This window comes from Eretmochelys imbricata, chromosome 6, assembly GCF_965152235.1.
Source record: "Eretmochelys imbricata isolate rEreImb1 chromosome 6, rEreImb1.hap1, whole genome shotgun sequence".
Taxonomy (NCBI): Eukaryota; Metazoa; Chordata; order Testudines; family Cheloniidae; genus Eretmochelys; species Eretmochelys imbricata.
Genome location: NC_135577.1, coordinates 68,701,131 through 68,728,503, shown reverse-complemented (window position 1 = coordinate 68,728,503; position 27,373 = coordinate 68,701,131). Strand labels below are relative to the sequence as shown.

General features: G+C 40.3%; 1 protein-coding gene across 2 annotated transcripts in view; it reads right to left on the bottom strand.

Annotated features, from left to right (window-relative positions):
• The window catches only part of UBR1 (ubiquitin protein ligase E3 component n-recognin 1), a 145,754-nt gene that overhangs the window by 115,883 nt on the left and 2,498 nt on the right, over window positions 1-27,373 (bottom strand). Inside the window, exons 2-6 of one of the 2 annotated variants that reach the window (XM_077818803.1) lie at window positions 22,843-23,099; window positions 19,478-19,556; window positions 13,336-13,446; window positions 9,839-9,969; window positions 8,427-8,568 (exon numbers count right to left, since the gene is read on the bottom strand). In XM_077818803.1, coding sequence (XP_077674929.1) covers window positions 8,427-8,568; window positions 9,839-9,969; window positions 13,336-13,446; window positions 19,478-19,556; window positions 22,843-23,099 — 720 coding nt within the window. The remainder of the gene's footprint in view (window positions 1-8,426; window positions 8,569-9,838; window positions 9,970-13,335; window positions 13,447-19,477; window positions 19,557-22,842; window positions 23,100-27,373) is intronic. The other variant, XM_077818804.1, reaches the window with a different exon arrangement.

The following is a 27,373-nucleotide window of genomic DNA, read 5'->3' as shown; positions in this document are numbered from 1 at the left end:
TTTCCTTTGTCTAATAAATCTGTTACTTTCTCAAAGAAGGAGAACAGGTTGGTTTGGCACGATCTATCTTTTGTAAAACCATGTTGTATTTTGTCCCATTTACCATTGACTTCAATGTCCTTAACTACTTTCTCCTTCAAAATTTTTTCCAAGACCTTGCATACTACAGATGTCAAACTAACAGGCCTGTAGTTACCCAGATCACTTTCCCCCCCCCCCCCCCACTTTCTTAAAAATAGGAACTATGTTAGCAATTCTCCAATCATACGGTACAACCCCTGAGTTTACACATTCATTAAAAATTCTTGCTAATGGGCTTCCAATTTCGGGTGCCAATTCCTTTAATATTCTTGGATGTAGATTATCTGGGCCCCCCAATTTAGTCCCATTAAGCTGTTTGAGTTTTGCTTCTGCCTCAGGTATGGGTAATATCTACCTCCATATCCTCATTCCCATTTGTCATGTACCATTATCCCTAAGATCCTCTTTAGCCTTATTAAAGACTGAGGCAAAGTATCTGTTTAGATATTGGGCCATGCCTAGATTATCCTTGACCTCTACTCCATCCTCAGTGTTTAGTGGTCCCACCTCTTTTTTCTTTGTTTTCTTCTTATTTATATGGCTATAGAACCTTTTACTATTGGTTTTAATTCCCTTTGCAAGGTCCAACTCTACTTGACTTTTAGCCTGTCTCACTTTATCCCTACATGCTCTGACCTCAATAAAGTAGCTTTCCTTGCTGATCCCTCCCATCTTCCACTCCCTGTATGCTTTCTGCTTTTTCTTAATCACCTCTCTGAGAGGCTTGTTCATCCAGCTTGGTCTACAACTCCTGCCTATGAATTTTTTCCCCTTTCTTGGGATGCAGGTTTCCAATAGCTTCTGCAGCTTTGATTTAAAGTAATCCCAGGCCTCCTCTGCCTTTAGATCCATAAGTTCTTCAGTCCAATCTACTTCCCTAACTAATTTCCTTAATTTTTGAAAGTCAGCCCTTTTGAAATCAAAAACCCTAGTTGCAGATTTATTTTTGTTAATCCTTCCCTTCAGTTTGAACTGATTTAACTCATGATCACTTGAACCAAGATGATCCCCTACAACCATTTCTTCTATGAGATCCTCACTACTCACCAAAACCAAATCTAAAATGGCATCCCCTCTAGTCAGTTCAGCAACTATGTTGGGGAAGAATCAACTTGGCTTTTGTAAAGGGAAATCATGCCTCACCAATCTATTCAAATTCTTTGAGGGAGTCAACTAGTGTATGGACAAGTGATCCAGTAGATATAGTGCAGTTGGACTTTCTGAAAGCCTTTGACAAGGTCTCTCACCAAAGGCTCTTAAGCGAACTAAACAGCAATGAGATAAGAGGGAAGGTCCTCTCATGGACCAGCAACAGAGTAAAAGGAAATAAAGGGTAGGAACAAATGGACAGTTTTCATAATGGAAAGAGGTAAATGCAGTGTCTCCCAAGGATCTGTACAATGACTTGTGCTATTCACAATATTCACTAATGATCTAAAAAAAGGGGTGAACAGCGAGGTAGCAAAATTTGAGGACAATACAAAATCACTCAAGACAGTTAAATCCAAAGCTGACTGAGGAGAATTACAAAGAGTTCTCACATAACTGGGAGATGGGACAACAAAATGGCAGATGAAATTCAATGTTTATCATGCAAAGTAATGCACACTTGAAAATATAACCCCAACTAGATATACAAAATGATGGGATATAAATTAGCTGTTACCACTGAAGAAAGATTAGGATCATCATGGATAGTTCTCTGAAAACATCTGCTCAAGGTGCAGTGGCAGGCAAAAAAGTTAACAAATGTTAGGGACCATTAGGAAAGGGATAGAGAAGACGGAAAATAGCATAATGCCACTATATAAATCGATGGTACGCCAACACCTTGAATACTGCATGCAGTTCTGGTCGCCTCATCTCAAAAAAAAAAAAAAAAAAAAAAAAAAAAAAGATATATTACAACTGGAAAAAGTACAGAGAAGGGCAACCAAAATGGTTAGGGGGGTATGGCACAGTTTCCATATGAGTAGAGATTAAGACTGGGACTGTTCATCTTGGAAAAGAGACCACTGAGGGAGAATATGATAGAAGTCTATAAAACCTTGAATGGTGTGGAGAAAGTGAATAAGAGAATAAGAAAGTGTTATTTACCCCTTCACATAATACAAGAACTAGGTGTCACCCAATGAAATTAAAAGGCAGCAGGTATAAAACAAACATAAGGAAGTACTACTTCACACAACACACAGTCAAGTTGTGGAACTCGTTTACATGTGATACTGCGAAGGCCAAAAGTATAACTGGGTTCAAAAAAGAAATAGATGCAGCCCCATGCTCTGAGTGTCCCTAAACTTCTAACTGCCAGAAGATGGGACTGGACAACAGGGGATGGAACACTTTGTGACAGGGTCGGGCCAGATGGCTACAGGAGAGTAATAGAAGGCAGATATATTAGCCCCAGGTTAAGTAGGTCCCTTTTTCCTGGGTAAGGTAACAGGGAAGGTTCCAGAACAATCAGGAACCTTCTGGAGACAACTAAGACAGACAGGCTGATTAGAACACCTGCAGCCAATCAAGAAGCTGCTAGAATCAATTAAGGCAGGTTAATCAGGGCACCTGGGTTTTAAAAAGGAGCTCACTTCAGTTTGTGGTGTGCGTGTGACGAGCTGGGAGCAAGAGGCACTAGGAGCTGAGAGTGAGAATGCGGACTGTTGGAGGACTAAGATGTACAAGCATTATCAGACACCAGGAGGAAGGTCCTATTGTGAGGATAAACAAGGTGTTGGGAGGATGCCATGGGGAAGTAGCCCAGGGTGTTGTAGCTGTCACACAGCAGTTCCAGAAGGCACTCTAGACAGCTGCATTCCACAGGGCCCTGGGCTGGAACCCGGAGTAGAGGGCGGGCCTGGGTTCCCCCCAAATCCTCCCAAACTCCTGGTCAGACACAGGAGTCGTCGACCTGGACTGTGGGTTCAGAAAAATGGCCAAGCTGAGGCCGGCCGTGAAGCTCCAAGGCGAGCAAATCGACCAATAAGCACAAGACCCACCAAGGTAGAGCAGGAACTTTGTCACAACTTGATAATTCCCCTGTTCTTTCATTCCTTCTGAAGCATCTGGCACCGGCCATTGTCAGAAGACAGGATACTGGGCTAGACAGTTCACTGGTCTGACCCAGTATGGCCATTCTTATGTTCTTAAGTATAAACACTAGCAAGACTGATATACAAAAAAAATAATTAAGGAGCGCAGTGCTCCTAGTAATTGGAATAAACAAAGATAAACCTGCAACAATTTAAGTTACCACACACAAAGATGAAAGTAGTTTAAAGTATAAAGGTATTAACCAGTGATGAGCTGCCAAAAGCTGAAGAACCGGTTCCTTCACTCGCTCTGGGTCTTCAGTGGCACTTCAGCAGCAGGTCCTTCAGTCGCTCCGGGTCTTCAGCGGCACTGAAGGACCCGTCGCCGAAGACCCAGAGCGAGTGAAGGACCCACTGCCGAAGTGCCACCGGAGACCCGGAGCACCGCCGAATGAGTTAAATTAAAAAGGGATTTTCAGGGGAGCCTCCCCAGCCGAGAGCTCAGGCAGGCCAGACAGGATGGTCCTGCGGGCCGACTGTGGCCCATGGGCCAGAGTTTGCCCACCCCTTTAACTACCAGTTCTAAACCGGCTTCAAAATTTAACAACCAGTTCATGTGAACCGGTGCAAACCAGCTCCAGCTCACCACTGGTATTAACACATCAGATAATTCTGTGGTTAGAAACATAAAATTAAAGCCACCATAAAAATATTCTTGAATTTACAACATACAGCAATGAGGCTTGAAGTGAGTTTTTGAAGTTAGAAAGATAGTTTCTCTTACTCACAATGTAATGTTAGAAGGGAGAGAAATCTGAGGATGCTTCTTTCACTGGCAAATAACTCATTCACACACGCAACCACAGCACAGCTACAAGGGGGTGAGTGAGTAAGACACAGCACAGAGCAGAACAGTATTTTAAACTATGTTACTAGTTCTCAGTAGCACTTACAATTAGGAACTGAGTTTAAATAAGGTAACAAGACAATGTATTTTCACAGATCTAACAATCTACAGTTCAATTCCAGATACTTGAAATACACGGTAAAAACAGCTATAAGCTCAAGGCTAGTTCTTTAAGCAACAGCAAAATAACTTTAATAAGGCTGATCTAACTATTACCAGCTTAACATAAAAAGTGCAAATATAATTTCCTCACAATTACAGTGTCCTCTAGGTGAGGAGCAAACAACTGAATTTAGGCACATGTTGTTACAAGGCATTAAGTTACATCCAACCATGATTACTGTAGAAGATTTCAAATCTTAAGGCTAGTTTAAAGTTTTATTTCTTCCCTACTTCTACTATAATCTTTCTTGGTATTTATTTGGAATAAGGACATCTTAACAGGGTTTATTATTTTGGAATGTCAATTCAAGGATCCAGAACAATGGTCCAGATTTATGGAACCAGAATCTAAACTACAAGGAAGTACTGGATTCTAGAAAGGCAGTATTTTTGCTCTCCAAGGCCAATTTCTGGCTTCCTTCAAAGCCCAGAAATTCCCTATGGAATCTCAGCAGTAAATACTTATTCTTAAATCTTTCTATGCTTTCTGTCATCCAGGGAGCCTTCTGGTGTGCTGACTATTTCTTCTTGATATCTTTCATCTTCAGGACAGCTTTCTTCCCTAAGGCTCCTTATATTTGGGACTTTAAAAGTTCAAAGTCCCAAAACCCAGGTTCTTCTCAGGAAAAAGGACTTTCTTTTAACTAAAACTCTCTCTTTAGAGAGCAAAGTCATTGAACACTGCTTACATGAATAGGAGGGCTCTTCTTGGTTCAGAATCTGGACACTCAGCATTCAAAACCTCAGGACTTGCAATGAACACGATCTCCAAGGTGAAGAGAGCTGGATCTCTTAAGTGGAGAGAGAACAACGAACTGAGATTTTGCAACACTTTTATGAGTTCTCTTCATTCTGTTGTTTGGGGGACTAGCCCAACTCCAAAAAGGGAGCAGTTTATTGCTTCAGACATCTTTTGATTGGGCAGTCCAAGATTTTGGGATGTATGCAGATCTGGTTGCAAGTAGTAAGACCTGACAGATCCAGTGACATCACATGTTTCCTCCCATCCAGCAGATAGCATCCAAGCTTCAGAAAAGTCACCTTTCCAAGGGTTTCCAGCCTCTCCTTCAAATTCCCTAATTTTATCTTTGTTTAGCATTGTTTAATTAGAGCATACACTAACCGAACTGTCTTTTGGCTCAATTTCTGTTGTGACTTCTGGAATAGAGCCCTGCAACAAGACCAGACCCAATGAAACCTGACTACAGGTGCTGGATTCAGGATGGGTTGGGTTGGAAAACAACTGGAACTTCTCACGTCAGGTTGGATGGATTCAGGTCTGGTTTACTAATTAGGCTCAAGTAGACCTCTATCCCTGAAACATTTAACAGAATAAAATTTCTCTCATAGTTCGTTGTAACTTGGTAATTACCTTCTAGAAGCTTTATTCTTTTCTTCTTAAACTCTCTTCAAATTAAAAATTAAGTGTATCTCCTCTTAAGGGTAGGAAGAATTTTCCCCAATTTGATTTTTATTGTAAACAACTTCCAGACTTCTTATAAAATCAATATTTGAATTCCAAATGGTTACAATACTCTAGCTATTTTAAGCATGGTCTTAGATACTTCAAAACAACTGCAAACACAACAAGAGTCCTACTTCTAATAATATCTTCTAAATACAATTTTACAATTGCTACACTTAATCTTTATACATTTCTAGATTTACTAATATAAGCATACACTATGATTGTATCCACCAAAACCTGTTATTAAAAATATCTTCATGTATATGAATTTATCCAACTACAGTATATTTCCAGAAATACCTACTCTATTACAAAAAATCTTTGTTTGAACACCTCTAGCTTTAATAGAGATGTCATTCAATTTGGCCTTAAAATTCTATTGTTCTCCAAATGGCTAAAAAACCGAATGTTTACTTTTCTTAATCTTCTGAATTGGGGTATTTTGTGAGGTGATTACTTAAATTAATGTATTCCTTTGTACATTGCTAAGAGGTGCATTAACGGTTGTGTTGGAACCATTGTTTAGTTTGCTCAAAGGTAATAAAATTTCCAAAAGCAATTTGAGATGTGTATTTAGACACACTGAGGTTTATGGTCTCACTTTGCCAGCTATAGCTTCTTTAAGTGGAATCTTGATCCTTTTAGCAAGGAGTCATTGCCTGCATTGACACAGAAAAACTGAATGTAGCATAGTTTATGTAGATTTCTATGTCACTTACTAGGAGATGACTTGAAACCTCTATTTTGATATTAATTATATTTTGAGACCTTTTGGTGTGTCACATCTCATTTCTGATGTTATAGTGTTTTAGTTTAATGCAGGCTTACTCAAAGTGTTAAACAGAAATTTAAATGAAGAGAGCAGGAGAAGGAACAGTTTGGCATGTGTGGGGACACTAAGAGGCATTTGTTTATTTCTGGCCTTACAACCATATAGTCCTCTTGAAGGTAACAAAACAACATTCATATAGTTAGAAAGGTCAGTTACCTTATGATGTAGGAAAAAGGGTAATAAAATCAATTAAAACATCTCAGGATTCAACTGATGGTAACTTGACCTAAAAATGAGGCCTTTGTTAGGGTTTAATACAAGAATACGGGATTCAAGTGTGAACTTTGTCACTGCTTTATTACCTTATAACTTCTCAGTAAAAGAATATTAAAATTGCATAAATTTGGACAAAGGGTCTGATTTTTGGCCCATCTTCTGTGTGGTGCCTAGAGTCCATTTAATATAGTGCTCCAGGAATTCTGAGATAGTAATCCACTTGGTACAAACAAACAATCTCTGGATAACCCTACCAATTTGAATTAAATTAAAACAGCAAGTTAAAAACAACACATTCGCATCATCATGTAAGAGGAACAAATTGGTGCGACAAAATGGAAGAACTGGACTTCTGCAAAATACTCCCATCCAGAAGCAGTGTCAGTTTTCATCCTAGCAGAAAGTGGACTCTTCCTGAACTCTTTTCTTTCAACCTTTGCCTATCAAGTGATTTCCTAGTTCTGAGGATCAGATAGTGGGAATGTTCAGAGCAACATGCAACAGCACGCTTAATGGAGTCTGGAACAACGTTGACAAGAACTGTCTGGTCCCAAATTCCAAAGAAAAGAAAATACAAGTGTGGCCTTTAACATGGCCCTTCCACATTGCAGAATTTGAGAAGAGATGAAGAGAAAGCAATAGCTTCCTGTAAACATACTGCCATTAAAGCAAAGTACATTTTGTGGTACATTTTGTGTAGCGAACACCACAATTTCCACTGCATTGTAAAAGCATACTCAAGTCAAGTTAGACCTAAAATTTAGGTTTTATTATTAGAAATAACCATTTATATACCCCTGAAAACACAAATATTACCTTTTTTTAAAGTTACTATGGAACTATTTTTGGAAAACAGCCTTCTGTAGCGTATGTAGCCCAAGCAATGTAGCATTGTCCGAGCACATGAGAAGCTGAAAGTGAGACTAGACAAAAATAAACTAATTTTTTCATAGTCCAAACCAAGACAAATATTGAAAGTAAACAGCACTAATGGTCAAAAGCAAGTTTTTAAAAATTCTTCCAATTTTAATAAAGGATATGTCCGTCCATATGTATAAAATCTTTGCATACGTACATGTGCACACTTCATAATTTTGTGATGCATACAGAATGCCCCCAAGTAATTTTTGAACAGATAATTAGGAATGTTTAATGTTGTTCTGAGAAACAAAAAGTGGAACGGTCAACATCAGCTTCACCATGGAATTTCCCTGGTTTTAATAACTTGCATCACAACTTTAAAGATTATTACAGGACAGAAACTGAACCAGAAAAATTATAAAAGTGTTTGCACAATGTAACCTACTATTGGATAGGCAAACCAATATATTTTTATTTTAGTGATATGTCTGAAATGTGTCGTTTTCTCATCCAAGAAGTGCAAATCAGATAAGATAAAACTAACCTTTATAACAAAGTTAAAGAAAGTTGGCAGTGTTAGACAATAGATGAAAGTGGATCAACCTCAGCTAAGAAATCAGTTGCTTCTCCTCTCCCTGGTTTGTGTCTTCAACAACAAATAAGCATGATATGAAAACCAGATCACCTTCTTTAATAGCATTCATATTCCATGCAACTACCAATTAACAATTAGGTTGCATTAACCGTCATTGTCTCTTTCCAAGCTCCAACATCACAGCTACAGTTACTACGATCAGAGAACGAGAGAGAATATAGAGAACCAGCGTATAATCCTTAAAAAGAGAATTTCTATTTCACACGCAGTGCACTGACCTCTTTATCTATGGCAGTAGTGTGCAACTGGGCTTCCCCGAGCTCACAACCAAGCGCTCTCTGGAGACTGTAGATGACATGGTCATAAGAATGATGTTCATCATTGAAAAGGACACAGTAGTAGTGGTCTGTCTTCTCTCTACTGGGGATAAGCCAGTTATTTCATTAGATGAGCAAAGAGAAAATAAAAACCATCTCCTATCCAGATATTGGCTACAAATCACTTGCAAACTCCTGGGAGAAAGTGACAAATATATCCAAATAAATGCTAGGGGAAAACTGAGTTCATCAACTTCAGGTTCTGAAAAAAGGCAAGCAGTTCCACCTCTCACTGAGACAAGAACAGAGCATGATAACTATGCACTGACCACTGATTACAAGAGGGGCATCATGATCTTCTTGGTGATACAAAGTACTTTAACAAGTTTTGGAAATTTAAGACTAACTACACTTCCATCCCAAAGGAAAGTTTTTACATGCTAGTTTTCCTTGCAGTTGATAACTAGAAGGTCAATATTTTTATGTTAATGCCACTCAGGAATTTAGGAATTGGGTCTTCACTGTCACACCTAGCTCAAACTGGAGGTCAGTCCAGTGAAGTTTTGAGAACTGTCAACAGATTTAAAGGGCACGGTAAACTGTCATTCTCCTATAGGCCTAGGAAGTTTTGTAAGTGCTTCCAGAAACTGTGCAGCTACACTGTGGTGCTGATACCAGTGCAAGCGCTAGTGTTAGTATATGGATAAGACTCAAGTGGTTTTCACACCATGTAATGAAAACCAAGCAAAAAAGGCCCTCCCCTCCCCCATCCTACCTCACCCAAGCTGTCTACTTAGGACACTAAACCAGCTCAAGTACAACCAGGTATTTATGAAAAAAGAAAAGGAGGACTTGTGGCACCTTAGAGACTAACCAATTTATTTGAGCATTAGCTTTCGTGAGCTACAGCTCACTTCATCGGATGCATCCGACAAAGTGAGCTGTAGCTCACAAAAGCTCATGCTCAAATAAACTGGTTAGTCTCTAAGGTGCCACAAGTACTCCTTTTCTTTTTGCAAATACAGACTAACACGGCTGCTACTCTGAAACAAGGTATTTACGTACTCTGCTAATCCTGTAGCTGTTTCTCCTCTCCCGCTGGCACTTAAGGATCCCATTCGGCTCTCGTCACCAATCAAATGAATGGTCTCTTTCCATCTTGGAGGAGGAGGATTTTTGAACAATTTCTATTGTGGTTAATTGGACACTAACATATGCAAAACGTTCCCTGAAGTGTTGTACCTTTATAGAGATTATAGTCCAGGAATGTTATAGTTCTATTTAGAGATCTGGGTGTTAGGAAGTTTATATAGGGTAGCAAAAAACCTGAATGGCAGTTCCAATACTTAGAAATCATTGGCAATATCTCTCACCTGGTCATGAGCACAGGAGGCAACTCCTTCTCTTCTTCCCAGATAGTCATATCTACAATGTATTTTAATACCGACGGGAACATCTTCTTTGCTTGTGCCATTAGTTCTTCATTTAACTGGCATTCAGAATTCTATAAGAAGATAGGACAAGATATCAATATGTAATATAGATATACTAAAACGGAGAAAAAAACTTGGTAATATAGCAGCTGATTATTATATCCTTTCCAGAAAAAAATCCTTGCCATATAAATATAATTTAAAGAAACAATAAAAGTACTGAATTTGATTATATGCAAAGCAAGGCTGAAATCATATTACAGTTGTGTGTGTGTCATTAGAAAGGTATATTGACCTCAGGCATAATGGTAAATATATTGCCCTACAATACACTCTGGTATATTCACTTTACACTAAAGGGAGCAAGACTAATGAAGCTGAGGAGAATGAATGAGAACTGCACAACCAGAAAGATATCTTTTGTATAAGAACACAGCCCCACTGAAGCCTCTTTGTGACATTGGGGAAAAGTGAAACACACCACTTTTCAATTCCTTGCTATCACTACCTGCAAAATTTCTCAGAAATAATCCAACAACAGTTTTATCCACCAAATCAAACACGATATAGGTGCATTTTTAAAGATACTAATTAAGAAAATAAGATACAGAAAAACATGTAAACTTCTCTGATCTAAGCACAGGCTGTGAAAAGCTTCATTAAATGGGTTAGGAAACTTAGGTTACAAAAGTAAAAAGGATGGCAACATTGCTTCTGACTCATATGAAGATGTTCATAGATGACAAATCCAGGCCTGAACTGCAATCCCTGATGTCTCATCCTTTCAGTCTGTTTGCATATTCTCCCAAAATGTCTGTAAGTCTTCCTTTCATGAATCACTAGGTAACCAAACATACAGATACAGCCATCAGCCACAGATCTCTTTCACTGTCACCCTTCCCTGTGAAAAGAAGGGATTGAATATGCGGGACGTAAATAATAAGGGAATACTACATCTTTTGAATATATGGAATGGCTTCTTATACTGGTATCCATGTTTAGAGATGTAAATGGAGAAACTTCAGAGATTTGTGACCTAGACACAGCGGTTGATATTTTCAAGGCAGTCCAGTGTATCTGGATGCATTTTCCATTAATTTTATGGTTGCACTAAACTGCTTGCAAATCTCAGAATATATATGTTGTATGGGGAGAAAGGGAAAGAAAATGGGGAGAAAAGAGAATTACCAAAACCAAGATCTCAAATCCAGATTCCATTCACATGGAATAGTATATGGTTTGATAGAAGTGGGTATAACATATTGGTGATATAGTTAGATATTGTCAAGAACCATGACTTTGGAAACTTCCTAAAGCAGCATGCAGTTTCACGTAGCCCATAAGCTTCTAGGTGGCATAAAAAAAAGAAATCAAAACTACAGTGTGCATGTGGTGGGAAACCTGGAACAGAAATGAAACAAGTAATGAAGTGAAATGACCAATGGCTTCCACAGTTCCTAGAGACTTTTCCTGTCCTGATGAGCTTTAGAAGAGGAATTCCAAGTCAAGGCTGCCAACTAAAATGTCTACAGATGATTTTATAAATATCTTTCTCTGCACCCATGTGATGATTTGAAGTCAGGTTCTTACAGATCCTGGGTATTAGAGGTCTTAAATATCTGGGCTTAATTTTTTTCCTACTCCAACTATACTACTAATGTTCTTAAATTTGGAGGAGAAAGGATAAGTGTCAGGCAGAAGCTTTGTGAATTGGGCTTCATAGAAGCACTGTTGTGTTGAGCTAAATTTCAGTTACAGTATGGCATCTGAAGGGGTAAATCGTACCAAGCACAGACCTTTGGTAAAGGATAAAAACAGGCTGCTATAGACAAGGATATTCCAAACAAAAGGCAATCAACCCTGTAATGAAAAGACTTCCCCTTGTCTTCCTCCACCCTCCCTCATTCAGGTGAGGAAAGTATGCAGATAGAGCACCTCTCTCCATATCTCGCTCTAATAGATACCAAAAAACTCCTGGTAAATTAATGGTTTCTCTGGGCTCCTAAAAAGGGACAAAAAAAGAAAACACCCAAACCCAGAAAGGACAAGATCTTTTTCCTCTCTCCCCATTACAAACTTACAGGGAATGAAACGGAGGATGTGTTCGGCCTGTTCTCTCCCCCCCTCCCTGCAATGGCAGCTTGGTTCCTCTCTTTTCTTTCAGGGAAATGGTGAGAACTGTTACCATAAAGCTTGTGGTTAATTAAGAATTAACTGCATAAGCCGGAAAAATACCTGTGAATCCAATCCTGTAATCAATTGTACAAAATATTCTTAACTTCCTATGCTAACTTCACAATGTTTATGAAACAACTGCTACATTTCACCTCAGAAGTGGCTATATTTCACCTCTGCAACAATTTGTACAGTAAATATCAGTTAGCAGAGACAGCTGGAAAGCTTGACGATGAAAGGCAATAAGTAAATGATATTATATCGTATTCAGTTACAAGAACTGCATGAAGATGGAATTAAGGTACAGAGTGCCTAACATTAATTTAAAGTGCAAAAATTAAAAAAAAAAAAAACACCCAGAAGAACTGTTAGAAAGTCACAAAAAGCAAAGTTTAGGTTAAAACTTAAGAAATGCAAATATTTGAAAGTATCGAAAATGTGTGTTTGGATTTTAAGTTTAAAAACTAACTGATTTTCTTGGCTAGTAGTCAGGTATTTTTAATCCCTATGATGTTCCTGAAAAGGATTTTACCCTTAAGTTACAGACATGTATACCCAAATTTAACGATCTTAAAGCTTTTCAAAAATGTTATTACTATTTACAACATGCATTTGAAGGTAGGAAGCAAGCTACCCTTGGGAGCATGGGACAGGGGATACTAGGGACCAGGGAGCTCTGCAGGGCATTTGGAGCTGGAAGGCAACAATGAGCAGTCAACGCCCTGAGAAAGCCTGGAGGAGCAGAACAACCTCTCTTTAGCCACTGTTTGGTTTGAAGCATCTGCTTTTCTGGGCTCCGTTTCCCAGACTCAGATGTCTAAAAGTTTGTGTAGCACCTTTTGATTGCAAGTTCTGGTTTTTGAGGGGTTTGGGTTGGTTCCCCCCTCACCCCAACCCAAGGATACTGAATTTTACATGTGCATGCCTTATATTATGTTGTAAATACTAGCGACAGACAAGATGCAAAAAATTGTCTAGAGTGTTTTTCTTGAATGTAGTGTATTGAAACTTGTCCTTTAACATTTAGAAAAGATCATTCAGCAAACTCAAATTTTAGTCTACCCTTTTAAAAGCCAGCAGCCTGATCCTGAGCACATTTTTTCATCATCACAGATGCAGAAAAACATACTGCCATCATTCCTCTCTACCCTGCCCCTCGCAGAGCAAATGGTAACTCTTCTAGACAGGTAGGGAGCATGTTACAAAGCCTGAAGCTTTACAGACAATATTCATCTCTGATTTTCTTTATGTATTATTTTTACCGCTTTTGTAGTGCTTTCTGCTCCAGGCTCATGGTTAGCACAAAGTGGTCCAGTCTTCCATGCCTCTGTATCCCCACAGTCACAAAACCCTCCTCCAGTGGAAGTATGCATCTGAAAAATTAAGAGGCATTTCAGACATACAAATACGCATGTAAAAAAATCAAGAATACAAGAAAAGTATGTATTTGTCACGCCAATACATGCACATTTTATGTGCCTCCAACACAGTGATAAATAGCTATCCTGTAGGAAGTGTCATTGTGTAACCCATATGCTTTCATATTGCAGCATTTTATTTTATTTTTTAATTAAGAAAGGGAGAACTTCAGTGGGGTAGAAGGGTGGGATTTGCTGAAATTATTTATGTGTCTACACATGTGCAGAGAGCAGAGTAGGGAACACAGCTGGGTCTTAACCTTGCAAATTGTTCCACGTAGGCAGAACCCTGCATTTGCATGGACCTGCACTGCCTTTAGCAGGGCTATGTATTGAACCCCAGGTGACCAGAGGGGCAGAACGGAGAGTGGGACACTGCAGTATTTTCTGAAAGCTCCCAGGAGCTGCTTGAAGCCAGTATATAAGTGACCATTAAGACAGTTCTACATATTTTAACATGCCTTTGACTCTGGGGTAGAGCCATTGAGGGCTTGTGGGCAGATAAGGGAAATATTATATCTAGAGCAGCTAATGAGAGTTCCCATTAAACTTGAGTCAAGGATGGAAGATAGGCCAGGAATGTGACTACTGTCAGGGCAGATCTGAAAGCCTGTAACATTTTAGCTACAGGTAAGTGTTTATGCCAGCCTTAAGCCACCATGGAAATCTTTAATAAAAACGATGTGTGGGCCTACAGGGAGAGCTGTGAGAAGAGCTTTTATTATCCTTAAAGCCTATAGAAATCACATTTAGTTATCTGATAAATTGTTTCAAATTGAGATTCTAGATCAACGTGAGAGAAAAGAGCACAACTCAACAGATGAGGGTTAGTAGATTCCTTATTTGACTAAGCGTGGCTTAGGATAGTACCCTACAGAGTGTGTGTGCTACAGAAATCCAAGGGATGAATTAATTTGTGTGTGGTGTTTCAAAACAGGTAATGTTTCGGCTACAAGCAAGAATTCCTATCAGATAGGGAAAGGGAGGCAAGAGAATCATCCATCAGCACAAGACTGAACTGCTGCTGAAAGGATATCATGCACTAGAGTTTTCTTTTATATGCTGGAAAGGCATAACTGTTTTTACTGTGGAGCGACTACGTTTTCATTTTAGTGTCTGAGAACTCATGGACAAGCATTAAACCTTAGGTCCCACAGTTAATCACAAGTTCAGCTCTGGAAAAGATTCTGAATGGAAGACAGAGTGCGTACACATGCACACACATCAAAAAAAGGAGTGCCAATGCCCTGCAGCCTTTACAGTTGTGACGCAGGTTATTATTCATATTTGTTCCAGGGGTACCTTTTGCATAAGTAGCAAAAACAGACTGCTATAGAAAGTCTTTATAGACAAGATTACAGATAGCAAAGCTGTCTAATAGCTTTATTTACAAGTCATTTAGAAGTATTTCAAAGTACTGTTTAAAATCCTTATTCTAGCAAACTAATATATATAATTCGTATACTAAGTAGCTGTGTAGCATTTTCTCTAACCAGTGTTGTGAGATATTAAAACCAAGTTCAGGGTTTAAATGCAATGCCCCAAGTTTGAGTCTGCACAATGCTTTCTGAGAAGTCTGAACTGGCTAGTGATTCCAGCATAAAGTTAAGATGAAGTGCAGGAAAGACCAGTAATTGTACATAATTTGCCCTGATATCCCAGTTACAAGAGTACTTATAAAACAGTTATTAGAAGTAATAATAAGTGGCCTTATCACACAAAATACTTTTTAAAATGTTATTTGCTATTAAAAATGCCCCTTCAAAAAAAAAAAAAAAGCATAATTTAAAGGTTTAGAATGTATTTACGAACTGGGGAAACATCACAACCACTTACCTGCTATCTTCATGTTCCAACTACTGTTACTTGGCCTTAAAGAAGCCATCTTAAATTACCAAGAGCCTAGGAAGAGAAGACTGGAAACTCAACTCCTGGCTTCTATTTATCCTTTTAATGTATCCTTTATGGGAGTCAGTTCATCCATATGTAACATATATATGTAGCTAAAATATATGGAAGCTACATATATTTTATTTATATAGTTCACGGGGATAGCATAAGGCTTAAAGAATACTTGTAATGCACTTTAAGATCATCAGATGAAGAGTTTCACAGAAGTGCAGAATAATGTACTTGATCTGGCTATTCTCAGCACACCTTCTTCCTCATTACCACTCCCTAGGCCCTGGTCTACACCAGGGTGGGGGGCAGTGGAGAATCCATCTAAGTTATGCAACTTCAGCTATGTGAATAACGTAGCTGAAGTCAATGTACTTAGATCGACTTACCGTGATGTCTTCACCACGATGAGTCAACTGCTGCCGCTCCCCCGTCGACTCTGCCTGCGCCTCTTGCGGCGCTGGAGTACAGAAGTCGACAGGTGAGCGCTCGGGGGTCAATTTATCACGTCTAGACTAGACGCAATAAATCGATCTCCGCTGGATCGATCGTTGCCTGCCGATCCAGAGGGTAGTGAAGACATACCCTAATATTTTGGAGGCTCTTTGAACCTATTCCCAAACTGCCAGGCTACCCTACTGAAGAAGAGCTCCGTGTAGTTTGAAAGCTTGTTTCTCTCACCACCCGCCTTGTCTGGACTACCCTATGGTCAGGATAATACACTTAGATTAGCATGCCTGACTTGATTATCAGTGAAGGTGCACTCACTAAATACATGGGTGCACGCATAGCCAGCACTTCCTCTTTAAAGGGCAGTCATGGCCATTTGATGCAGGTAGAAAGAGCCTCTGAGGTGGATGCAAGTTAAACAGCCAAAGTAATGAATCTCATTAAAAACCTAGTACATTTTTAAACTGTGAAAGATTACAATTAAGTTGAATATATGGTGGTTTAGATGCTCTTTAGTGTAACTTTTCTGCAGAGGTACATCAGCTTTAAAGGCTCATGATCCCTGTATGCTTCCACTCAGTTCACAAAACTGAGCATTTGTTGCAATGGCTTTTGAAAGGGAACCACCACCAGTGAAGTCAGGCAGAAAAGGGGACAGCAGAGGACAATTCAGGAAGAGAGCAGCCTGAGGAGTTACTTCAAATGATCCTTCCCCAAATAAGGGAGCAGCAGTTAGAATTTCTCACTGGTCACATGGATTTGGCTCAGAGACCATCAAAAGGCTGTCAGGAAGAGAAAATCCAGGCCTAAAGCAATCTCCTGCATTTGAAACTTAACACATTTGTTAATTTCTCTACCCATACCCCCTGCCTCAAGCCCAAAGCAGTTTAAAAAACTAAATAAATCCAAATGCAGAAATAGACAAAAACAGTATGTAGATTGCAATAGTGATCTGACTTGTGAAAAGACTGTACTGGTCCCTGTGCATACATACATGTTTATTTTGTTACCAAATATGGGTTTGGAAACCTCTTTATCAAGGTCAGCTTGCAAACATGTCATTTTTAAGTACTATTTATAGTACTTTACCAAGCTCGATAAACATGCGCTTTTTAACTGAAATTTCAGCATTGTAAATAACAATCAGAGTAACAAAGGGAACAAGTAATCTCTTATGGATTTTAACAATTGTAAGTTATAACAAGTGTCTCAGTTCTATGAATTAAATTATCCTCTTCAGATTTGCTAAAAAGTTGCTTGATTAGCACAGCGAAACCAATTAAAATGAAAGAGTTTGAGATATCTTTTGCACATTCCCAAAAAGCCATAAACACCCCAAAAAGTTATACATCATATCAAAACAAGAGAGAGGTTAGAGAGCTCCAGTATTTTCTGTTCTTTCCACTAAGAGCTAAAGAAGAGGAGAGGAAAAAGTGCCTCTGCCCACTTATTATTTTGCATGTTTAATGTACTCTACTAAATCAAAGGCAGATTTAAATCTCCGATGTGGAGATGGAAACTGACACCTCTACAATAAAACCAAAAAACCTGCTCCTGCACATCCCTAACTACAGTGATGGAATTGAGATGTGCAACATGTGCACTGCATTTCTGAGATTTAAATCTGGCCTCTATATCTAATAGGCAACCTACCTGTCTGTTAAATTCTTTGGAATAATCTACCAGTTACAAGGATTATTACTATTGCCTGTGCAACCTTAGTTCAGCGCACGCGCGCGTGTGTGTGTATCATTAAAGTTAAGATTTTGTCACTGTTTTTAGTAAAAGTCACGGACAGGCAATAAACGAAAATTTACAAGAGACTATGACCTGTCTGTGAGTTTACTAAAAATAACAGGGCGGCTGAGCTAGGTATGGCAGGAGGAATGACAGCTGGAGTCCCATGGGGCAGAGACTGACAGGCCGAGCCCCCTCGCCATGGTGGCTGGGGGGGCCACCACAGCCCCGGCTCCAGCCGCAACGGGGGCACGCACAGCCCCTGCTCCAGAGTTGGCCACAGTGCGGGACAGGGGCTCACAGCCTCACCTCCAACCACAGGTGCACAGCCCTGGCCACTGGTGGGAAGGGAGGATGCACATGGCCCTCGGAAGCCACGAGGGGGGTGCAGGGCCCCAACTACAGCCCCCGCCACAAGGCAGGGGCACACAGCCGAAGAAGTCACAGAGGCTGAAGCCGAAGAAGCCACAGAGGTCTGGTAAGGTCACACAATCCATGACTGCCATGACCAAATCATAGCCTTAGTTATCATATAGTCATTAACTATGTGATCACATACTGTTTGCTCTGCGCACAACATAGACAGAGTAAGACAGTTGTAGGGAGATGACATGCTCTTCTGTTTAAAGCACCGGACTGGGATTCAGGACAAGAGAGCACAGCTCTGACATTTACTTACTATAGGTATGTCCACACAGCAACTAGACACCAGCACCTGGCCTGTGAGAGCCAACTTGGGCGTGTGCTATGAGGCTGTTCCATTGCTGTGAAGACTTCCGGGCTCTAGCTGGAGCCCATGAGCCCGAGTTGGCTGGCCTGTGGGTATCTAGTTGCAGGTGTCTACCGTATATGATTTTGGGCAAAGCTATCACAATGCCAACACATAAGGTTGCCACATTAAGGTTGTCCTTGCAATTTTAATTCTGCAATTACCTTACTTTTCAGTGCTTAACTTTGCAACTAAAGTTTCCTGAAAACTAGTTTTCCCAATATGCAATTATAGTGTTATGCGCTGGATGAAGCCTTTTTATGTGTTGAGTCAAAACCTCATTGAGACTGATAGTTATGTTTGTTGAAGGGTGAGTTCACACCAGTAAGGATAAACCCTCACCTAAAACAAAAGGAGGATGTGAACCCACCCAGGAGATTTTGCTGAGTATTGTTTTATACAGGTAAGACAGAACAGACAAAAAACAGGGAAAGACATACACGGTTGGATAAATGCACTTATAGGGGTCTGACTTTTAAAGTGCACCAATATGTTGTGCATTAATCGGCCCATGTAAACGCTGCTGGTGTTTCACAGTGCACTTTAACATAGTGCAGTACGACACTGTACACTGCAGTGCGCACTAGCAATGTCTACACGGACCAACTAGTGCACAAACATGTTAGTGCATATTAACCCACAGGGAGACAAGCCCTCGGGGAGACAGCCTGAAGGAGCAGCTGAAAGCACAGTGTCTGATCCTGGAAGAAACCAGGGAAGAGTTTTCTGGGTCAGACATGCAGCCTAAAAAAGTGTTCTCGGGTTCTGAGAGCAAAAGAAGCAGTTTTCTGCTATTTGATTTCTTCCTTGTTCAGAGACAGAGGGCTTTGTACAGCCTTGTAAATAAGCAAAACTGCAAACAAATAAATATCTGACTAGCACCAGTTTCCCCTCCTAAGTGGAGCAACCTACTAGACCACACTTTTTTGTCTAACTGCTCTGGTCAAAAGGGATAACAATAATTAGATCTATGAAAGACATGCTCTTTTTTGTTCCAGCACTCATTTCAACAAATTGGTAATTTTCAGGGGGTAGGAATTGAAGTTTCTCATAATCTGTGTGTATTGCTATTACACACAAGAAAACTTCTCTATAGCAACATGTACAACTTTACAGTACAGATTTTCATACCTTGTAACGATGGTTCTTGTGAATGCTATTCTGAAAGCAGTCCATGCAGAGTACACATGTCGGATCAATTGCACAGTCTCTGCAACAAAAATACTAACTTGGATACCATTCTAAAATAAAATAATGAAAAATATTCATATACTAGAACTGCTGCCATAGTTACACCTTTACGGCTGGTGCCAAACTCAATTTCAGGCATCAAAGCATGGCTATGTCATGCTACTGATATAGAATGAATGTTCCAACCCTTCCACATTTGGTTTGAACCATATTAGCAATGCTACCGTTTAAACATCCATAAGCAGGGTTCTATTAAAACCAGCCTGACTACCATTTTCCAACAATAGTTGCTAGTACAGGTGTTCCCTTGCCTAGCATGGACAGGGATCTTAAAGAACAACAAGATGTTAGAGACTACTCTTGGGTAGTCTATAATGTGGTTTCTGAATAGAGTTGTAATCATCTTAACAATGCAAGATGTTGATGTAAAAGCTATGTTACATCTGTGTTACATCAGTTACAATTTATAATACGGAAAGGGTCCCTTTATAATACAATTACACATATGTTCTTTTAATGTAGTTTTTAATGTTCCAAAGTCAAGCTCTCAAGTTCGGAAATGCCAAAATTAATGTTTCCAGTTCAACTTGAATTCAGCCCCCTAGTGTGTATACATTATGATACAGTTTTAAATTACATGAGCTCATACTATATTTTTTCCACAGGACCTCTGCCTCATTCAGTGCACTGGACAGACCTGTGCTGGGAATGAATTGTTGTTGTGTAGAGAAGGCTGTCATCTGTAGGACCCTGCCTCATTTATGCAGAGCTTGGAAGGTGTGTAGGGAATGAGGCAGGGGACTGCAGGAAGAGAAAATATGGTCTCATGGTAAAGACAAATAAACGCTGCCCTGGAGAACTAGATTCTGCCAGTGCCACGGAGTTTCTATTGCTGGGAAAGTCACTCAAAACAAACTTTTCACAGGTGATCATTAATGGTGTGTTCCTCATTTTCTGGGTGCTTGACTTGAGACCCTGGGTCTAATTTACAGAAATGCTGAGCACTCACTGGTGCTACTGAAGTCAATGGGAGCTATGTTTTGAACATACAAAGTGCGTCATATTGCTAAATACACTGAAAAGTCAGGTCATGGTGCCTCAAATTGGGCACCCAAGCTTAGTAGATACTTTTGACCTTAATAGCTCTGTGCCTTATCTCCTTATCCATAGAATGGACATATCAAACCCTTACCTCACAAGGGTGTTGTGAAAATAAATTAATGTTTGTGAAGGACTCAGATACTATAGTGATGACCATCACAGAAAAAGCCCATGAGGAAATTAATAATTGTCTCTTCGGAGCAGGATTTTAATAATGTGCAGTAAATAAGGCCTAGGGCCACACATTAAAACAAAGAGGATAAAACAAATGATTGAATAGATGTTCACCCTGCATTCTGAGTAAGGAAGATATGCAACTGTACTTCCCATTTACTGAATAGTGAAGGGGTCCAGTGGAGAAAATAGTATGTGATCATGTAACAAACTATATCATAATACATACCCACAAGGGAATGGAATTAAGGTTGCACAGACAACTTTCATTCTGGCATTTCCTAATATTTGAGTGCTGGACTTTGCAATCTTAACATAGCCTTGTGTGTGCAATTTCCTAGGTTTTAAACAAGCAAATTGGAAAAAAAAATTAAACAAAAACCAAAAACAACTGACATTCCATCATCTGGCATTATAATGACACCCATATGGGTCATCAGTAGGGTTGGAACCTTTAAATCCACTATACAGACTTTTACTACTTAAGTTAAAGGAGTAATGGATACCAACAGTCGGTTGTCATCCTCTATGTGGACCAGCATTGGAGTGAGAGGGGACACAATTTGCCACTGGGTTCACAGATACTTGCTAACAGCACAGGAATGGAGACACTCTGGAATCATGAGATCCATTCCAGGCTCTGAATGGGAGAGTTCTCTGGTGAGCACTGACTTTTCTGCCCTTTACCCCAAAGCATGATCCTTTCTGCTCTGTACTCGCTAACCTAACCCTATCCTGTCTGTTCCCCATCCCTAGCTCTTGAGCCCAGTCCCATTCTCCTCACCTAGGCAGTTCCAGTCTCTACTCCACAGGCTTCTCACCCCAGTACCAGTCCCTTTGCCCAGCAAATAGTAGCCTCAAATCTCTGGACTCCCTATTGCAGTCTCCCATGCACACTCCCAGTCTCTCCCCCCACAGCAAGTCTCAATTCCCTCCCTCCTGGTTCCTCATCCAATTTCTGTCCCTTCTCCAATGGCTAGCAGTCCCCTTCACCACAATCTCCCATTCCCAGCCTCTACCTGCCCCAATTCCCATTTTCCCTCTGCTTCCAATCCCAGCCCCAGCCATCATTATCTAGTTCCAGTCACCTTCCTTCCAGGCTCCCTGTCCCAATCTACATTCCCTGACCCCCACCTTAGTCCAGCTCTTGTCCCCTCTGCATTTGAATAAGGGAGCTTCTGTTTCCACTCTGTCTGTGCCCAGCAGGGCAGTTATTGAGATCACAGTAGAGACAGACTCCCTGCTCTCAATTACAGTCCCCAGCCTGACTTGCAGCAGCCCAGAGCTACAACTGCAGGGAAAGTCCTGCCCTATCCCAGGATGGGGCACATTCAGTTGCTCTGTTGGGATGGTCTGGTCATATGTAGGAGTGGTGAGGTGATGGATGGAGCATGCTTAGTGCAGATGAAAAGTTCAGGGAAATGTCAGGAAACCTTATAATAGGCAGTGCTCCCAGCTCACCTAGAATAACATTCGGCTCATATAATGAAATAGTCATTGAATGGAACTAGTATATTTCACCCTTTTCTATCTTAAATTTGATTCATCCCACATACTTAGTCTAAATTAAATGTAGCTTCTTTAAAAATAATCAGCAAGTATAGCTAAATTTTACAATTATTTCAGCTTGCACAGTGCCTTTAAAATAAAAAGGGATGGGGATCTCCCCAGACTAGTGCATTGTGGGAGTATGACAAAAGAAGATGATAGGATAGGAGGACTGTAGATCAAACCACGCTGCAGTTGAAAGACTTCTTGTACTTTGGGGACTAAGTCTTCTACACACCTATTGACAATTTAAAGTCAAGAAACTTAATATGATTTGCAAACACCCAGAGAACTTCAACTTTTGCTTTTCACATATAATATAATTTGTGCTCAATTTAAAGTAGATTGTGATAGCAAAACAATTATCATAGCCACTTACTCAAGGATCCTAGCGGGATCCATCTAGCAGCAAAAATAATTTTATGAAGTCTATTATTGCTGAGTGACCTCACAGGAAATATTCATGATGACTAGTGCCTTACCTGCAAGAATATGTAGTCTCCCCACCTTTGAACACCTTCCCGCAGAGTTGAGAAGCTCCGCACTGCCGCAGTTTCTCCAGGCAGACATCCGGGTCTTCCCCAAACAAGTACCACTCCAGAGGGTCGAATATGGTTATCTGGGCCATTTCTTCCTGCTTCTCCAGCAAGGGGTCCATTTCAGCAGAGTAGATGTTTGGAACATACTTTGCCAGTTGTTGTAAAAAGGCAGCCTGAAAGTCAACTCTCTCATCCCACCACTGCAAGAAAATTAGAGTTGGGGTAATACGTCAGTGGAGAAATAAAATTAAGGAAATGAGGATATCTAAGGAGAAACAATGATTACTACAAAACCAGGGGCATTTTCTATTTCAACAATCTGAAGTTCTGTGCACCAGGAAAAATACAAATCCACATTTACAGGATAAATTAACAACAGAAAGTAGTTCATATTTAGTTTTAGAACCTTTGAGACTTTTAATATTTTGCCCCACGACACATCTCTGCTATTTGCTCCTATTCTAGCTCTTTAGACTCCTACAGGTGCTTTCCAACTGCTCAATTTCTTTTCTTCAGTTCTGAACTTCATGCCTTCTTTCATAGTATTCCCACTCTTTAATTTCTTTTTAAAGTCGGAGACATTTCTAGTGAACATAAGCCAAAAAAAATACATCTGTCAGAAGGTAGCTACACGCATATTTCCCATAAATACAAGTTATTTTCACAAATGATCCTCCCTCAATAAAATTTTCTCGAGCCAGCAAGCAAAAAGTACAAGTCCATTGGAATTTGGAAAGGGTGGGAGTCTGACATGGAAGGAATAGACTGCTCAACTTGTTAGTGGACTCAACTAAAGAAAATCTGTCACATGAAAGACAAAAAAACTTCACATTTAACTTAAAGATAAAACCTAATAGCAATTGATGGACCTATTCTCCATGAATTTATCTAGTTTCTTTTTTTAACCCTGTTATGGTCTTGGCCTTCACAACATCCTCTGGCAAGGAGTTCCACAGGTTGACTGTGCGTTGTGTGAAGAAATACTTCCTTTTATTTGTTTTAAACCTGCTGCCTATTAATTTCATTTGGTGACCCCTAGTTCTTGTGTTATGAGAAGAAGCAAATAACACTTGCTTATCTACTTTCTCCACACCAGTCATGATTTTATAGACCTCAATCATATTTCCCCTTAGCTGTCTCTTTTCCAAGCTGAAAAGTCCCAGTCTTATTAATCTCTCCTCATATGGAAGCCGTCCCATATCCCTAATAATTTTTGTTGCTCTTTTCTGAACCTTTTCCAATTCCAATATATTGTTTTTGAGATGGGGCAACCCTATCTGCACATAGTATTCAAGATGTGGGCGTACCATGGATTTATATAGAGGCAACACAGTATTTTCTGTCCTATTATCTATCCCTTTCTTAATTATTCCCAGCAACTGAAAAAAAATCAGAAAAATCATGGGGCACCATATTGACACCTTCATGGTTCATAAACAGGACTGGAACATTTAGATTCACCACACAGACTTCTACCACTTGAGTTAACAGAATAACTGGTAGCAGCAGTAGGTTGTCATCCTCTCGGTAGGCCAGCATTAGGGGGGGGTACCACACTTTGTTAGTGGATTTCACAGATATGTGCCAACAGCAGCTGATTGTTGAGACTCTGGAATCTTGGGCTCCATTTCAGTCTTTGAAAGGGAATGTGCTGTGATGGGCACAGACTTGTCTATTTTCCCCGAACTTAATACTTTCTGCCTCTCTCTCCTCCAACTTGTCCTCGTCCAAGGCATATCTCTATTCCATCCATGGCTCCTTGTCCCAGTCCCATTCTCCTTGCATACCCACTCCCAGTGTCCATTCCTCAAGCTTTTTGTCAGTCTCTTTGCCCAGCCAGTACTTGTCTCCTGCTCTGAGCTCACTGTCCCTTTTCCCAATCTCCGTGACACGCAGTCTCTCCCCACACCCAGATCCAGTCTCCTTGCCCAGTCAGTCTCATCCTTCCACCCCAATCTCGTTGTACAACCCCTGGCTCCCGAGTCCTCAGCCAATGTGTCTCTCCATCCCTCACTGGTTTCCAGTCCCAGGCTCTCTCCCTGGACTCCTCATCCAATCTCAGTTTCTCCACTTCTGCCCCTGCCCTGGCTTCTTGTCTCAGTCTCTTTGCCTAGCCACCCACAGTTCTCTCAATCACACCCAAGCTCCTTGTCAGATTTGTCTCCAATTCCCTATCTTCAGGTCTCTTCCCCCTATACACCCCCACACAGTCCCAGTCTCACCTTGGCTACTTGTCCCTACTTACTCCTTTCCCTCCCCAAGTCTGGCTTTTGGCCCCTCTGCATTCAAATCAGACTGCTTCCTTCTCCACTCAACCTGGGTGCCCACGGGGATTCACTGAGAGAACAGGAGAGACAGGCTATCTATTCCCATGCTCATCCCCAACCCGGTCCTGAGCAGCTATTACAATGTAGTCCTTCCTGAGCCCCACAGCCTTTAACTAGACCATGCTCAATCCCTTTGTGGGGATGGACCATGTACAGTCTGCTCAGTATTAAGAGCTGTGAGGGGCTAGAGCATTCTCAGTGAGGACAGACTCTTGCTAGAGCTCAACAGCTAAAATCTCTCAAGTCTTTATGCATGTACAAACTACAATTTTTTCAAAGGCTTGTAATGTGGCCAAAATTGGGCAAATTTTCACAGGGATGGCAAAAGGCACAACACAAAGTCTACCGCTAGGCAAACGTCAAGTCCCTGCTCCAAACCATGAGAGCATTTCAAAGACAAGAATGTAACATAAACAACACATTTTTCCCTACCCTCATTCTTGGAAACAGCTGAACTATTTTGATTAGAATTTTCTAAAAAATTCAACTTGAACCAGACACCATTTAGAAATTTTCAGCCGAATGGTAAAAACTAGCAAAGTTCTAAGCAACTGAACAGGATCTTATCATGAGAAGTGTTGAGCAACCTTAATAATAGGCAATGCTATTAGACCCACCTATAATTAACATCGGACTATTAAAAACTGCATAATTTCCATAAAGTGCCTCATCTTCTCAACATCAGTATATCTACGTCCTTGTCCACACTGAGAACTTTAGGTGATCTCCCACCAATAATGCTGGCAGTAGTGAAAGGTCTACTGTACACTGACCACCAGTGTTTTTACCATTTCATAGTCTAACCCTGCAGCTAGATGACATGGCAGAAAACAAATCATTGGCCATCATTGTTCTCACAGCAGAGTTTAAATTATGAGAGATTTCCCTTCAATTTTCACTGTACACAATCACAGTCATAAGATCAATGCTTTATTTTAAATTTAACAGGTATTCTGTGAGCTTCCTAGTGCTGCAGTTACTGAATCTGAAAGCAAAGCAGACTATAGTAGTACAAATGTTGACTTTCAGTTGATCTCATCTCTTCTCTCAGAGCCCATGGAGTCCTGTTCCTGCTTCTGAGCACAAATCCTCTTGGCCTCCCTGTACTTTGTCAGAGATTCCAATTCCATAACTTAGCATGTCCAGTTCCTGAATTTTAGTAATGCAAATGAAGAAAATCAGAGTAGTAGCCGTAAGGAGTCATAAAAGTTAGAAAAGAGAGAGACCTATTAGTAATTCAATACCATATCCCTGCCAAGGCAGGGGATCACTTCAGAACAGTTTACTGGTTTAGTGGGCACCATGAATGTGAAATCTAGTCAAACAAGAAAACAAAAAAAGTGGTAACAGATTATCAGAAATTTCAGCAGTTTCAGGTACTACACTCTCCCTGAGTTTCCCTACACTTTACAATCATGTTTCCCTATATTTTAAAAATGTTCTCTCTCCTCTGTTGCTGTGGGAAAAACCCAAACAGGGAAATGGACCAATTCTACAGGGAAGCAGTGAAACTGAAACTGCTTGTGCACACAGTACTATCAAATGCATGAAGTGAAGGTACTATTTTTGCCTTCTAATTGTTCACAGAGAATGTCTGAACTACAAAAAATGATCTATTTTAAAAATGCATTAGCCACCCCAGGTTTCAGAGTAGCAGCCGTGTTAGTCTGTATCCGCAAAAAGAAAAGAAGTACTTGTGGCACCTAAGAGACTAACAAATTTATTTGAGCAGAAGCCACCACAATTTAACACAGTTTTAAACACAACTTTGCACCTAGCATAAGCAGCACAAGTTGTATTTAGATATCTGTGGCTAAGCGTACAGAAGAAGCTGGGGTCTCTGGGGAGGATTATTATATGGCATTTATTCCCATATTTCCTGGCCTTTGTTAATACTGCATCTACAACATCATTTTCTTTCTTTCCCTCCCCATTCGGTACTTCCTCCTCTTCCAGCATCTGGATTTGGATTTTGGCAACTCCTCCTGAACTCAATGTGCTGCAAATGACTAACTTTGGAATTTCTCATTTTGCAACTTTTGTCAAAAGAGCTCACGCAGAATCCACAGTTATTTAGGGCATTTGGTCTCTTCTACCAGTAATTTTAGTGTCTCTTTAGAAGGATATGGTTTTTAAGATTACAGAAG